Here is a 15,703-nt window from a genome sequence, read left to right as displayed (position 1 = left end):
AATGTTTAAATCCAATTTCAAATGCAATCACATTTTCCTAAATAGAAAGGTGAAGCGTTAGAAGGATAGATCGATGAATTTCATAATGCCATAGACCAATCTGGCAGCTTCAAAATAAAATTAAACTCACTTAAAATCAAAAATCCAACATCCAAAGCAAACAAACAAAAAAGAAGAATAATTAACCTTTCTTCCTGTATGACATAAACACTGAGTGATGAAGGTAGGATAGGTTTGGCAAAAAGATGAAAGTGCCTAAAAGTTACTCTCTTCTACAACTACTTCATGCATTAAAAAAAAAAAATTGAAGGGACAAATCTGAGTTAAAAAGACATCCAGGGACATTAAATACAATGTCATCTTTCAAAGAAAAATCTTTAACACTGGAAAACTGCAGCTTTACAAAGAAAATTGCAAATTGACAAAGATTGTTTATGAGCACAAGTACAGTGCCTTTACAGAGGATTCAGTGAAAATAAAATCTCAAGAAATGTAGGAAGGATCAATATCTCCCACTTTGCTGGCCACATTCAGCACTCACGTGAGCAGGTGATACAATAAAAATGTGGATAAGTACAACCCATTGTTTTTAGACATCAAAGGTCACTACACTGAGTTAGATAAGATTACTGCAAATTAAGTGCACACCAAACCTATGAACTTTGGGAGTTATATGTGAAAACATCCATCCTACTCTAAAGAACTCAGTAAAGTTTTCATAAACCGAAAGGGCTGTTAGGAATCTGTAACTGTGATGCCTGAATAAATAAGAGAATTAGATTTGTATTACTTTATTTACAAAACAATTTATTTATATTTTAATTTATTGATGTTAAAATGCACTTGTTATATTAATCCACAGAATATATATGTCTATTTTTGTAGTTTTGAAATTTCTATTATTTAGTTACTTAGTTCTTATGGAATGTTTGATATCCATAGATCATCCCATGATACAGAATATCACTATCATTTTTCAGCTGGAACTGATTTTTTAAGTGAAGGCATCAAATTGTTGAAACCTGAGGAAGTGTGTTCAGTTCTTATTTTGTTGCTTTCTAATCTTTTCAAAGATCCATTTTTTATCTTTGTTATCTTCTTCAGAGCTTTAATTGTACAGGTAGGGATAAAATCTAGGATCTGTTTTATTTTCCCCTGGACAGTTTTTGAGTTTTACATTGAACAGCTACAAGAGAAATAGATACTTATTTGTCTCACAGAAATATGACAATCACAGAAGCACAGAATATTGTGAGCTGGAAGGGACCCACAAGGATCATCGGTCCAACTCTTAACTGAAATAGCCCATATGGGGACCAAGCCCACAACCCTGGCATTATTAGCACCATGCTCTAACCAACTGAGGTAATCTCAGGGTTGTAGAAGTTAATAATTACTTAGACCCTTTGCACATATTCTCCATTATGTTGCATTAAATGAAACATGATCTTCATGATTTTATTTCAGTTAATGTCATGTGTGAGTACATTTTGATTTAAGTAAAGACTGTTCCTTTTCTTGTGTGTTTTAAAAACTGTTATTAAGAACCTAAAGAAGTTGTGTCTTAAATAGAAGCCACCTAATGCAGAGAAGCGACTTTATACTTCAGAGGAAATTATTTCCTCAGATACAATAAATGGTTTTATTTTGTACTCCTCTAATTCCAACTGTGAAATGAAATTAAATGAACCTCACTCGAAAAATGCTACAAAACATTGCAGTCACTTCTGAAGATGTGGGATGTAAATATTTATAAGGCTTTTAAGATTTCATGTCTGGAAACTCAAGAACTGGGAATATCAGCATTTATTTATTTATTTATTTGTTTATTTATTTCAGTTACTCTGAATATCACCACACAACTGTGCTAACAGCACACTTCTATAAAGACAGAAATGTTCAAAAATTACCACATGCAGACAATTCTTATCCACTGCATAAAATGTATTTGTGAAAACGTTTTAGTGATCACAAATTTAATTTGCTTACAGCTTTGTGCTTCTGAATGGATGAAAAGCAGTATAGAAAATAAAATATCAAACACAGAAAAGCTCTTGCTGTGATTATATCCACACATTTATATGAGGAAGTCTTAGAGGATGTGTTTTCTTGTTGCCTGTTGTATATTCAGGGATTGAAGGTAGTTACATGGATGCTAGTGGACTGATGCACTACTTGCTACAAATAATTATGTGCAGGCATCCTTAGCCCCCTCCAGCTCTCATTTAGCTATCTCTGATACTGGATTGCTTGGCAGACTCTCTGCTGAGGTCAAGTGGCTCTTGGGGACATGGAAAATTGGAAATAAGGGTCATAGTTACCAATGACCCTTGCTCCATTTCAGATGCAGCAAAGTTGAGCTTTTTCAAGCAGCAGTAAATACTAGTGGTGCATGGTGGGTTTCTGTGGGCAGGATGAAGCCAGAGAGAGACCTTGAAAGAGTTCCAATGCCCAAAGAACAGGCAGGTATCCTACCTTATATCCAAACACGACTTCTTGCCTTCATCCCTGTTCCCTTGGTCTCCTTCTGCTGTTATCCTGAAACGGCGTGACAATGGTTGGACTTCAGAATGCTCATAAATTGACAGGTCAGCCAAGACCATGGCTGCTATATAATCTAAGTGAATTACCTGAAGTTCCTCTCCTCTGAGAACACCAGGCAGGCAGCTTGAGAGTAATCCACTCTGCCCCAAGAAAGGCAGTGAATGATTTCCTTAAATACTTGCCTCTGTTCCCTGCCTATGTAGAATGTCTGGCTCAGGAGCTCAGGTGCGATGCAGGTCTTTCAGAAGTCCACCAAACAAACCGAGGTAAATTCACTGGGGATGTTTTCTTACAGCACTCAGTTAGCTCTGGGTACCAGTGAAAGCAGCAGAGTATGAAACTGGGACCCTCACATCAGGAAGACACGGGACTTCGCTGCCAACAATAATGGGGGAGGACTGGCTGTGCCTCCCTTTTGGATTGTGAAGGGTCCAGTTCCCTACAGCAGCAACTCCCCCAGTTACCCAGGAGGCTGGGGGGCCACTCTCCCATTGCAGGAAGGCACCGTGTCCTTGTGTTCAATAAGACCAATGGTATCCTGGACTGCATTAGGAAGAGCTTTGCCAGCACATTGAGGGAGGTAATCCTGCCCCTCTACTCAGCCTTGGCGATGCCACATCTGGAGTGCTGTGTCCAGCTCTGGGCTCTTCAGCACAAGAGAGACATGGAGCTCCTGGAGCAGGTCCAGCAGAGGGCTACAAAGATGATTAAGGGATTGGAACATCTCTCTTGTGAGGAAAGGATGAGGGAGCTGGGCCTATTCAGCCTCGAGAAGACACAACTGAGAAGGGACCTCATCACTGCTTCTAAGTATCTGAAGGGAGGGTTTCGAGAGGATGGAACCAGGCTCTTCTCGGTGGTGCCAAGCAATAGGACTAGAAGCAATGGGCGGGAACAGATGAACAGGAAGTTCCACCTTAACATGAGGATGAACTTCTTTACTGTACAGGTGACCATGCACTGTAACAGACTGCCCAGAGAGGTTGTGGAGTCTCCCTCATGGGAGATATTCAGGAACCTCTGGACAGATTCCTGTGCAATGGGCTCTAGGCTGATCCTGCTTGAGCAGGAGGTTGGACCAGACAACCCGCTGTGTTCCCTTCCAACCTGAACCATCCTGTGATTCTGTGACCACATAAGCAATGAGGGCTTGCAAGAAAACAAAAACAGCACATGCGCATCCCAGACACGAGCCGGTAAAACATAGTGTATTTTTATTGTTCTTTTGGCAGTGGAGCACCGTTCCGTCCACTCGCACACCCACAGACACCTCACTACGGACGGCACCGAGACCGCCCCCCTTCCCAGCCCCCCCTTTCCGGCCCAGCCCCGCCTCCCGACAGACCCCGCGCGCCGCCCGCCCTCGCGAGACTCCTGGTTCTCGCGACAGCGCGGTGCCGCCATCTTACCTGTTCGCTCTGCGCTCGCTCCGTCGGGCGCTGCGGCTCCGGCACCGCGGGGGCCGCTCCGGCCCGTCCTGTCCCGGCCCGCTCCGGCCCGCTCCGCACGCCCACCGCCCTCAGCCGCGCCGCCCTCCGGCGGGGGACACCCGCGCAGCGGCCGGGCGCGCTCCCTGGCGGAGGAGCGGCGAGCGCGGGGCCCGCGGGGAGCAGCCGCCGCTGGTGTGGTTCCGCCCCCTCGCTGTCGCTGGGCCTCCGGCCCCTGCCAGGCGGCTCTGCCGGACCGGGAGGCGGCCGCGGCCTCGGCGGGGGGTGCGGGGAGGCGCGGCGTGAGCCGGGGTGCCGGGCGGCGGGGCGGCGCGGACCCCGCCGCCGGTGCTGGTGCTGCTGCTGGCGGGGAGGTGGGGGGCCCGGGCCGCTCTGGATGGTGGTTAAAATGATCATAGAAAACTTCGAGGCGCTGAAATCCTGGCTCAGCAAAACCTTGGAGCCCATGTGAGTAACCGCGACCCTTCCTCCCCCTCCCGCTCCCTCGAAATAAACCTGCCCTTCGCAAAAGACAGGAACCCGCTGGGGAGGGGAAGGCGGTGCCGGAGGGTCCCTTGAGGACGCCCCGGGATGGTCCCCCCCCCAGCGCCCTTCTCCCCCGGCCCCTTCCGCGCGGGGCTGCGCCGCTCTCCCGCTCTCCCGTCGCCGTCCTCGGCCGGGAGGTAGGACCGTCTCCCTACGGAGGATGCATTTCCCCCCCCTAGCGACCGCGTTCCTGCTTCCCTTTGTAGCCCAGGGGAAGCGTGAGACGCTGTGTGTGTGTGTGTTGGGCTCGCTGTGCCCCCTCAGCCCCGGCAGAGGCGACTGTAATAACCACGACCCGCCCCCTGGCCGGGGACCTGCACCGAGACAGCTCAGGTGCCACTGGGACGTCCTGCAGGATGCTGGGATATTCCCGCTACTATTTGGTGTAGAGTCCTCGCACATCGTTGTCTGTTGTTTTGAGTATTTGGCGCTCTCTTGTTTTCCCTGCCCCCAAATAAAAATTGCATCATAAGAGAGCTTGGGAGTAGGAACTCCAGAGGATAATTTGGCTATTTGTGAATACCCGCGTGGCCTCTAAGCATAACATTCATGTGAGTAAGTGGGGCTCCTCTGCAAATAGTCTGCGTCTTCCTTCTCTGGATGATATTTTGGTTGAACTGAGGCGTGAACTTAAACGTAAAGGTTTCTTCTTCTGCAAGCATAGTGTCTGTAGACGTTTCAGATTAAAGCATTCAATTGTTTTGTCACTTTAACTGCTACTTTAACGTGTCTAAAATTGCTGGAGTTTGATTTAAGTCAAATGAATTAGAACTTCTAAATTCATTCTGCTGTTAACTTTCGCTCTGAGGTGTTTTCCCACATTCGGTTTTACTCTGATAAGTTTAAATGGGGGGAGGGGGGAAGTCTACTTTGTGCCATAGCCATTAGTTAAGTATATGTATGTACAGGTATAGTTTATATGGCTTATGCTAAAGTAACTTGAAAAAGTTGTAAAATGCTGTGATATTTTTAGAAGAGTTTTGCTTGGGTTGTTTTTTATTTGTTTGTTTGGGTGCTTTTTGGGTTGCTGGTGTTCTTTTGTTTTCATAGGGCCTCATCCAGACCACACTGAAATAGATGAATGTTAAAACTTAATTTCAGTGGACTTTGCCTGCAGCAAATTGCATTGAGTGTCTTTGTAATAAGAGGTTTGACTGTTAAGATTTTTATTTTGGGGGAATAAAAGAGCATCATCCTGTAAAGGTGTAGTCTTGGTAAGGTGAATTACTCTTCCTCTTGGGTCAATGTAATGTAATATTTGAATAACAGAGCATGTTGTGTTCTGGGATAGTAGATCCAGCTAGTCCTCTGCTGCATAATACTGACTGTTAGTCTCTGGATACTTTCTTGCATGATTATGGCAATCATCAGTTTGATGTCAGTATTTTAGAGTGTGCTGGTTAAGAGGCTTGGAACAGACTTGGGCTGTTCCAAGATTCTCTGTTTGAACATGAAACCATGAGATCTGCTAGCAATAGTCAGCAGTTAAAGGGTGCAATTGGAATTTTCAGCTGACTGGAATTTTCAGTGATCAGTGCAATTTTCTTTTTTTTTTTTTCCCTAAAAGGACCAACATGTTTCTGTTAAGTTAAATGTGGTTTATAAGCAGATCAAATGTGGTTCTTGTTCTCGAAAACTAGGAGGTGAGCTAGGGATTTGCTGGTCTGATGGATTTGGAGGTCTCTGAATTTTTAGGTTTGGGAGGAAACAAACCATCAGGGACTATTCGATTCAATTGTCATTCAATTTTCTTCAGTGTCCTATGTAACTGCATTATTGAATAAATGTTGGAATTGGTGGAGATGTACTGTATTTTGGAAACACCTCTTGGAGGTGTTTCTGATCTCAGTTATCTGATCTCAGCTTCTGAAATGTGCCTACAGTCATAGCTTCTGGCTGTATGTAAAGTTACTTCTGAAGAAGCAGCTGCTGTTGATACAGTACTGATACAGTGAGGCCCTAAGAGCTCATCCTCTGGAGGTATTGCCATAGCCTAAAAATGATTTTTGACTTGTGTTTTCCTGTTAATGAAACAAAAACAGGTGCCAGCTGTTTTTGTCTAGCAAGTCTTTCTGTAACCTTGAGCTGCAAGATATGCTACTTAATTTCGTAGCTAGACTAAGGAAGACACTACTGTATTAGATCATTATGGAGGTGGTGTCTGTGTAGTTTTAAGGGGAGAAGTGCATTTAAGAAGAAACATAACTAAATTCTCTACACACAGACATAGACCTGTAACTATGTGATAGTTATGTAGAGCTGAGTAGTTAGAACATGCACTTTCCAAGTTGTCCTCTCCAAGCAGCTACCATTTTTTAATCGAGATGTATAGCTTATTCCAAAGGCCATAACATATGTACTTCTGAAACATAATGTTTCAGATTAGAATATAGAAGTAGCCATAAAAATTGTTTCATTTTATATTTAAACTGTCTTAAAAATGCTGGCTTTTTGGTGTAATGAAACAAGTGTGTTACATAATTGTATGGACTGGACATCATTTGGTTGTTGGACTGCTTGCACATGGAGCCTCTGGGAAACTGTCCATAGACAAGAAGGGAGGAGAAGGGTGATGGAGGATTTAAGAATTGGAATTTTTTGTTTGTGGTGGGTTGTTGGGTTGGTTTGTTTGTTTTGGACTGCTCTAATGCCTGTGGCAAAGCCTTGGTGATCATCCATACAAAGAGGCCTTATCTGACTTTTGTCTTGTTGCAGTGAGGCAGAAACTACAAATGCTACCATGTTGGAGCATTTGCAGTCCAACTCTGCTTGAGGGGTGATGGGTCTCTAGTAACTTTCTACAGCTCTCCAAGGAGAGGCTGCTTTTTATTTTTGGAAATAACTTTTTGAGCAGCTTCATTGAGTGCCCAGAGAATTACTAAATATACACACAGAACCATTGCAGATACAGCTATGTAAATGCAGTACCAGTGTAAACAAAGTGGGAAGAGGCTTTTTTTTGTGCTGTGGCTACTCTGTGTTTTACTAGAACTATCTTGCATGTTCAACTCCAGTCAACTCTCTGTAAAGAAAGCATTTGTCACCAGTCGTCATCGTTGCTTGCAGATAGCAGTGCGTAGTTTCTAGTTTTACACACTTTCTTGTCGATGGCATGGTTTCTATCAAGTGTTGGAAAATAATGGTAGACTTGGAATATAACCATATGCCTGTTACCTCTTATTTCTGTGCTAACAAGGCACTCACTGAGCCATATCTACTGTGATGGGTTTCTTCTTTGCAAGTCCATTCCAGATACTATATAAACTGTGTACATTGTCCTTGCTGGAATATCAGGTTCTGGCTTGGCAAAGTTCCAAGTAGAGGTCTCTTCAGTTTGTTTTTTTTTCTTGAATTTGTTTGAATCTCTACTTGTGAAAAAACTAACTCTTTTGTACTAGTGCTGCACTCACACATTTTTGCTCTTAAGACATTTCAGTGTTCTCCCCCCTGCCCTAATTCTCTACATTGGAAAATTTTCTTGGTTTTAATTACTTTGTGTAAAATAAATTTAATGAATATCTTTCTGTGGCACACTGAATTTTACTTTCAACTTGATTAAGGCTCCTATATCTAATTTTTTCCACTTCACTGTATTTACAGGCTTGTTCCTCTACTAAATCAAACTTGCGAGGAAGATGAAATAATGTCTACAACAACGCGTATGCAGTATTTAGGCATACCTCATTGAAATGCAAAGGGTTTTTGCATTGGGTAATTCTTGAGGTGAACATGGTGTTGTAACTACTTACGTCAGATGGAATAGAATCAAAATTGTTTAAAGACTATTTTGAATATATTTAACACTGGAGTATTTTATGGCAAATGATCAGTGTTCTCTGGTGTTCAGTTATAGCTCCACTCACTATTCTATTTTTGTTTGTCGTGGTTTTCAACCCTTATTTTTTGGCTTGACACAGTTGCTGAAGAAAGGTAGCAAATAAAAAAGGTTTAATAGTGGTGTAAGGAATTATGCTAACAATCCAGGACATTGAGAGCATAGAGAAAAACTAAAATGAAAGCCTTGTCATTCCTTTATACAAACATGTCTCACACCATCCTAGCAATAACACTCGTTGGCCAATCAGGAAGTTTCTTTCATTTCCCATGAAACTTCCTAAGAAATTCAAAATCAATAGATGTTTCTCTTCATTTCACTTCCTGTGTTAACACTTTGCATGAACCTATTTATAACTAACATAAATAAAGCATAATACCCGTCACTGCTATTTTAACACTAGTTATTTTTCTACATTATGAAATTATGTAGTCTGTTCACTTCATTTATGTAGAGTTGCCATGTTTTAGAAATAGAGGTTCCTGGCTTAAAGTGCTGGTACTGCTAAGTTCTATGTAAAAATACTATGTAAGAATAAAATATTGGTATTTTGAGGTATACTTAAAAGCAGAAAATACAATGGAGAAAATTATTCCTGTTACAGGAAATGTTTCTTGTTCTTACAGTTGAACATCAGCAGTGAACTGGAACCCCTTGACTGCACTGCAAGTCATGAGATACTGTGATGAGTTTTATGTTCTACACTGAATGTGTGTTGGACAACCAGCAAGCTGACAGCTGTTCTGCCTCTCAAGAGCTGTCTTGAATCTGGGGGTGGCATTTTAGGCTGTCAGTTACTGGTTGCAGCTGTATGAATGTGTCAGATCTGAATATACTGTAACTTAGAACTGTTTTAACGACATCAGTAATTTACATAGCAGCATTGGAGGCTGTTGCATTCCTCAGTGTATTTCTGTTACATTAAGTACCGTTAGAGAGTTAATGCGAGTGAGCATCCTAAGAGTGGTCCTCATCCACAGTAGTGCCTCAAGATAAAAGATGGATCTTGCTGAATGAGTCTGTCACTCATTTTACTTACTGAATGTGGTAGCTTTTTATAGATTTTTTTTTAGTAGCAACACAACAGAATGGTACAACTGCCTAAATTAGATGAGCTGCACTGCCCAATACGCTGTATGTGTCTTTCTGCACCCACTCAGCCCTAAAAGTACAAAGCATTTCTCTCAGCCTTTAAACATAGCTGTGTCCACTTTGACTGATGTCAGGAACTGATCAGTATTTTAGCAATTAATCTTCAGGCAACAAAACCAGTCTCTGAAATTTAGGTTATTCATTCTCCAGATCAGAGTATGATAAATAATATGCTTCTGCATGTAATTTCCTTTACAGCAAGACCATTCACTGCCTAGAGGACTTCAGACATCCTTTTGAGGTTTCAGTGTGTTGTGGTAGTTAAAATTTGTCAAGGAACTAGTTTCAGGATTTGCAGCACCTCTTTGGTTTGCATATTAATTTTAAAACTGAAATAAAAAAATCCTTGTAGTTTTTTACTATCTTAAAGTTGTTTGTGCATACTAGCTGTGTCTAAAATGAAGTCTCAATTGAGAGTCTTTACATTAACTTGAAATAAAGAGGATGAAATATATCTGAAATGGACAAGCAGTGTTTTCATTACAAGGAAATTTTTTTGAAGTTTCTCTTTTGTCTTTAGTCTTCTCCTTCCTCCAAGCAGATTTTATCACCTAAGTTGAATAACTGTGTTCATTTTTTGGGAGCTATCAAGTTTACAGTTTACAGCTACAGCATGGGAATTTTTTTCCTTAGTGCTTCTCTTTCCCTGCCCCCTCTCCCCTCCCAAATTGTAAAATAGTTACATAATGTATAGTTAAATACTGCATTCGTGTGTTTCCCTTGGGGAATTTGCATACATTTTTCAGATATTTTCACCAGAGGGTAGACTTTGGAATACTAGATTTTTTTCATGGAAGAGACATGTAGAAAATTGGGAATTAGGTTACATTGCCCAAAACCTTTAAGTCAAATTCATTTTCTGTGTAATGGTTGAGTTGTTGTCTAATAACTGTAAAATGTAAGCAGCAGTTTGTTTTGTCATGTCACTGAGGTTTTTAGCAAAATAAAGGATTATCCTACTGTTAAACTGGCTTCTCTAGTGTTTGGTACAGCTCCATAGTACCAGATCTGCACCAAATATTGTAGATACTTCCCGGTCAGGGCCACTCCCGGGCAGGTGGAGCTCGTTAGCCCCATAGGCAACCCATCTACGTCCTGAGGACCTCGCTGCCACCGTCCAAGCTCGCTTGGCCCCGGTAGATGAACCTTAGGATTAAAGGGTGGGCTCAGTTCCGCGCACACTGTGTCTCACCTAAAAAATCCAATGCGCAGTCTGGAAGGTGTAAAGACCTTCCCCGGATCTTCGCTTGTGAAGACTGGCCATTATTATTACTGTAGATACTACTTTTTAAAAGATGAGCAGAAGTAATTACCCTTTTAAGGCTCCAGTTCAAAGTGACCAGTTCACTTATTCATCATCATCATGACTGGGCTTCACAAACAAAGATTTGGGAAGAACTCTACCCATGCTTGCTGCAAGCGCCGCTGATGGCTAAAAAGGCCAATGAATTGCAACACGAGGAACTTCACAGCACTGGAAATGTGGGTTTTTTCAGAGGAAAGTGTCTGGGCTTAGGTATATCAGACATTTCCTTAAGCTAATTATATAATACATTAGAAGACTTCAGCTTTGTATATATGTAGGAAATCTAGAATACATATGTTTACTCATTCTGTGCTTTGTCATGTTAACAAACATTTGAGGAAGGTAAAGGAGCAGTACAGGCAATGTTAGTAAGCTGTTTAAAAATGTGAGTTTTTCAACTATATTATAAACTTCACAACTATCAGTCTTGAGTCTGCTTGATGTTTTATAGTTCTTGGTATTTCTCTTGGTTTAAGAATTCATCACATGGTGTGGTGTTTTGTTTTTTGAGGAGAGGGTGTTTGGGGTTTTTTGTTTGGTGTTGGGTTTTTTTGTTTGGGATTTTTTTTGCTGTGGATCTGAGCATTCAAACAGGAGTTATAGTGGCCTTATATTCAGTATTTGTGTGCTGGAGAGTTCAGAGCCCTGCTGGGGAGACAGGCCCAAATGTTTCAGTTGATAGTGGAATGTTTAATCCAGCAGGTTTTCAGATCTCCCTTCCCTTTTCATACATTTTACATTGAAATTACTCAAACAGCATGCTGTGTCTTTCATTTGAATATGTTTCTGTAGTGATGCTGAAACACATTTTTGGGCACTAACCTGGCAAAATATGTCCTCGGCATACTGCATTAAAAGTTGGTCTTTATTCTCTCTTAAGGAGTGAGATGCTTCGATTCGCTATTTTTTAAAATAGTTCTTCTGCAGTATTTATGTACAAAGGTATTTTTTTAGCTGAGCTTATCTGCCTTTTAAGTTACTTTTAGCCAGGTCTTTCAGTTTAAGCTCTGTACTAATAAGGGCTTTTGTACGTACAGCTGTGCCAGTAACATTTTTTTGCAAACACCTTTAATATGCATTCCACATACACTGCCTTCTAAGTTAAGGCTGATGTCTGTAATTGCATAGTGATTACAAAAGTCAAAGTGTGTTGTCAGAACATATTTTTTGGTTTAAAATATGTAAATCTGAGTATTGGAAATGGATAGATTGACAAGTGTTTAATGAATTGCAAGGAGAATTCAAAGGAGAAGAAAAGACTGTATAGAGGTGAGTTTTCAGCCAAATTACTTTCCCCTTCTCAAATATTCATTATTAAAATATTTAAGACATAAAGTTACTTTGAGAGCTACAGCTTTTCTCTTCCAGTTTATCTTCTTTATTTGAAATGATAATTTCATATTATGACTGCAAAACTGGATGAGATCAGAAAAAAAGGATTTTGAACTTTCCTGTGAGCTTTGTTGCAACTGTGAACTCTTTGTCCTGTGATTGAGCAAGATACTTGATTGGATATTACTTTGCATTTTGAAGCTTTTATCTACTGCATAGCAGTTGGAGGTATCCATATAATTCTCTGATGAACATGTAGAGATCTAGCAAGAGAATTCTTCTTTCTTAAATATTGTTTATTAAAACAGGATTACATGAGCAATCTTCCTTGTTTAATAGACACTGTGTATTTTCTGAGTCAGAGTACAGACTTTGCAAAAAAGCATTACCAGAGTTAAAAACATTTAGCATTGCTAGTTATGATCATATATATTCAGAAAGTGGGTGTAAGAAAACATGTTATGGTGTTTAATGGTAGCACACACTGGGATGTACGTGCTGCAGTGCAAATGAATTCAGATTATTTGTGCCAGCTGGTGTTTGTTTGTTTGTTAAAGAAAACATGAAAGCAAAAACAGGAGGAGAAATGTGATTACAGATGCTTATTAGTGCTTGCAGCACATGGCTACAAAATGTTAAGGGGATGGAGAAATAGGAGTCAAAGTTGGGAAATGTTGTTTTACATGGTTCAGTGCATGGGAACATTTTCCTGGTAGCCAGATTTTAGCATAAGAATGAAGTTATGGATCAACTTCTGTCACACTTTTAATGCACTGATTGCATTTCTGATCAGGTCTGTGATGTACCACACCATGTTCAAGTTCAACTATGGATTCAAACCTGTATTTAACAATTGAAAATATGTATCATTCAGTGAGCACTAGAATCAAAATATAAATTTATTTTTAGTTTTGAGTGCAGCTTAGAGTATTTGAAATGTGTTGGTGGTATTCTGATTTTTCTGAGTTGTCAGTTATGGACTTTATCAATCTTGTAATTTGCAAGAATATAGTAAGGTATATAGTGTATGACAAATCCTTGTGCTACACAGCATATTTTGCTGGCATCAGCATGAGTGCCTTTCCTGTTTTCTTTAATCTCACATTAGTTGTTACAAAAAAATGTTGACTATAAGAGCATAAAATGCAAGACAAAGAGGTTTAGAATAACTGATAAAGGGATGAAAAATCCATATATGCACAACACAGATAGAGCAAGCATATTGCGTATTATTCACACACAAAGGCTGCTATTCTGTAAGAAAATACTGTCAACTAGAGAACATAAAAACTTGTTTATCAGAAGAACTCAAGGCCCTTGTAATCCAAACCAGCAGATTTTAACTAAACCAGTGGATGGAGAATTTATACACAATACATACGAATTCAGTTTGAATGAAAAAGTAGAAAGGAATTGCGTTTAAAAAAAAGCAACTCTCCCTCAAACAAAATAATTAAAATCCAGAACTCTAATAACTAAAGAACAGAAATTTTCAGGCAGACCTCCTGTATTCACAGTTTTGTAAACTTTAATTTTTTTTTTTTTTTTAACTTCATGAGACCAGTTACTCTTCTCTTTCACCACTTGAAGTTTCTAGCAATTTAATTTTAGCATCATCTGGAAAAAGGGCATTTTATAGGAGTTTGAAAAGGAGTAAAAGTCAGATTATAACCTTGCTAGATCTATCTAAAATACAGTTTCCAGAAACAGGCGTGGCCTTCACAGAAGTGTGGAGAAGACAGATCAATTGTTTGTGGGTTTTGTCAAGCTTTGAACAACAGCTATGGAAGAGGAGACTTCTTTTTTAAGTCAGTACTTGAGAAAGGAAGTCCGCCTATGTCTCTGTAAAGATTGTTTGCAGTTTAATTTTAAAAAGTAAAAAAACCAAATGAAATCATACTGTTGGTTTAAAAAAGCATCTTCTTCATCTCACTCTACCACAAAATGCATTGTATTCATTATTACTTAATTAGTATCAAATTGAAGTAATTAATCTGTTATTATTTTTTAAAAAAAATTTGTTGAATAACCAAAATAAAGAAAGAATTTTAACTTGAAAGCATATAAGTTCTTCCTGTTGTAGAAATTCCTCTGCACACATTGAAGAATAATAGTAGAATTCAGTACAGTTGTTTTCAGTTGTTCATACGCGGTTGTCCTGCATTCAGGCTGACAAATACTGCCACAGGAGAAGGTGATCGTGTATTTTGGTAATGAAAAGTATTTTTTCAGTGAGGATATTTTCTTGAGAGTGTTTTGGAAGTTGGTGGATGGATTCAAGACTGGGGTGGACAGTACTGGTAAGATTTCCAAAGTCATCAGGGCAGGGAGGGGTGAAAGCACTAATTGTTCATTATTTTTAAACAGTTTGTGTTTTGGAGTTTTGGTTGTTGGTTTTGTTTAGGTTTTGGGTTTTTTTGGGGGAATGGGGGTATTGTGAGGTTTTTTGTTGTTTTCTTTGTTTGTTTATCTTTGGGGGTGGTGATTTGTGGTTTGGATTTTTTTGTTATGTGTTTTGAAGGTTAGGTGGCTTTCCAGAGATTTGCCATTTTCTATCCTGCTAAGTAGAGAAGAATGGCTTTAAACTGAATATGAGTTTGCCATATAGTGAATACCGTAGGAGCTGGAGCATTAAAGTACATTGCAGTAACTAAAAACGGGGGTTTTACTTTCTAGATGACTTGTTTTTTTTCTTGTTTTGTTTTTTTTTCCTATTTCCCCTTCCCTACTAAATTTTGAGTGTACATGTGTCATTTAAATAAGTTGTAGCAGATTTTTTTGCAGTGACAGCTGACTGTATTATCAGATGAGAACCAAATTTGTGGAAATTGAAAAAAAAATTCAGCTTATAATTTTTTTTCCTGATTTTTGTGGAGAATAGAAAGGCAAAGAAAAACTGGGGATAATCACGTGAAAATAGTTCCCTTCCCAAAAATCGTTTTCATGTTATGATGAAAACAGCACACTAATTTTCCAAGGCGTGATTTTTTCTCCCAGCTTGAAACTGGGAGAGTACTGAAAATCTCCTGAAGTGCCACTGAGGTTGCATGAAGTAGCAGTAAAAAAAAGTTAGTAATTTTGCAAATTCAAGGATTGAGAAGTTATGAAATGCTGGTCTTAGGGCCTCCTGGGCGCTGTACTAAATGAAAACCCTCATTGTGGCCTGTCATGAAAACTGTTCAGCACTGGGCTTCCTGATAATCTGCTTGTCTGGTGTGCTCAGGTGCTTGTAGCGTTAAAGAGTCCCTGCAGTCCTTCTGCTCTCACTGTGGGAGGTTCTGTGCCTGCTTCCAAGATGAGTTAGTGGGTGCTTGGACAACATTTTCTTCTGGATAAAGAATTGTTAAATCTGAATGGAGCAAACCAGATGTGAAAAATTTCTCAAGAATTTTCAGTCCATGTGCAGTCTGTTTTTTTATTAATAGTATATATTTTCATTTTGTTTGTTCAGTGTGCGTGGGTTCTTTTGGAATGTAGACTGTGAACTCCCATAAATAATGTAGACTAATAGAGAATACTGTGGTACATCCACTAGCATCTCTAGTATCTTTTACAGCATGA

General features: G+C 39.9%; 1 protein-coding gene across 3 annotated transcripts in view; it reads left to right on the top strand.

Annotated features, from left to right (window-relative positions):
* Positions 1-4,096: 4,096 nt before the first annotated feature.
* The window catches only part of RBM26 (RNA binding motif protein 26), a 51,858-nt gene continuing 40,251 nt past the window's right edge, over positions 4,097-15,703 (top strand). For all 3 annotated transcript variants that reach the window (XM_050333912.1, XM_050333913.1, XM_050333911.1), the window contains exon 1: positions 4,097-4,439. In XM_050333912.1, coding sequence (XP_050189869.1) covers positions 4,369-4,439 — 71 coding nt within the window. In that variant the 5' untranslated portion in view covers positions 4,097-4,368. The remainder of the gene's footprint in view (positions 4,440-15,703) is intronic.

Source organism: Myiozetetes cayanensis, unplaced genomic scaffold (genome assembly GCF_022539395.1).
Source record: "Myiozetetes cayanensis isolate MyiCay16 unplaced genomic scaffold, myiCay2020 scf5-8, whole genome shotgun sequence".
In the NCBI taxonomy this organism is placed as follows: domain Eukaryota; kingdom Metazoa; phylum Chordata; class Aves; order Passeriformes; family Tyrannidae; genus Myiozetetes; species Myiozetetes cayanensis.
This window is presented reverse-complemented; position numbering and strand designations above follow the sequence as displayed.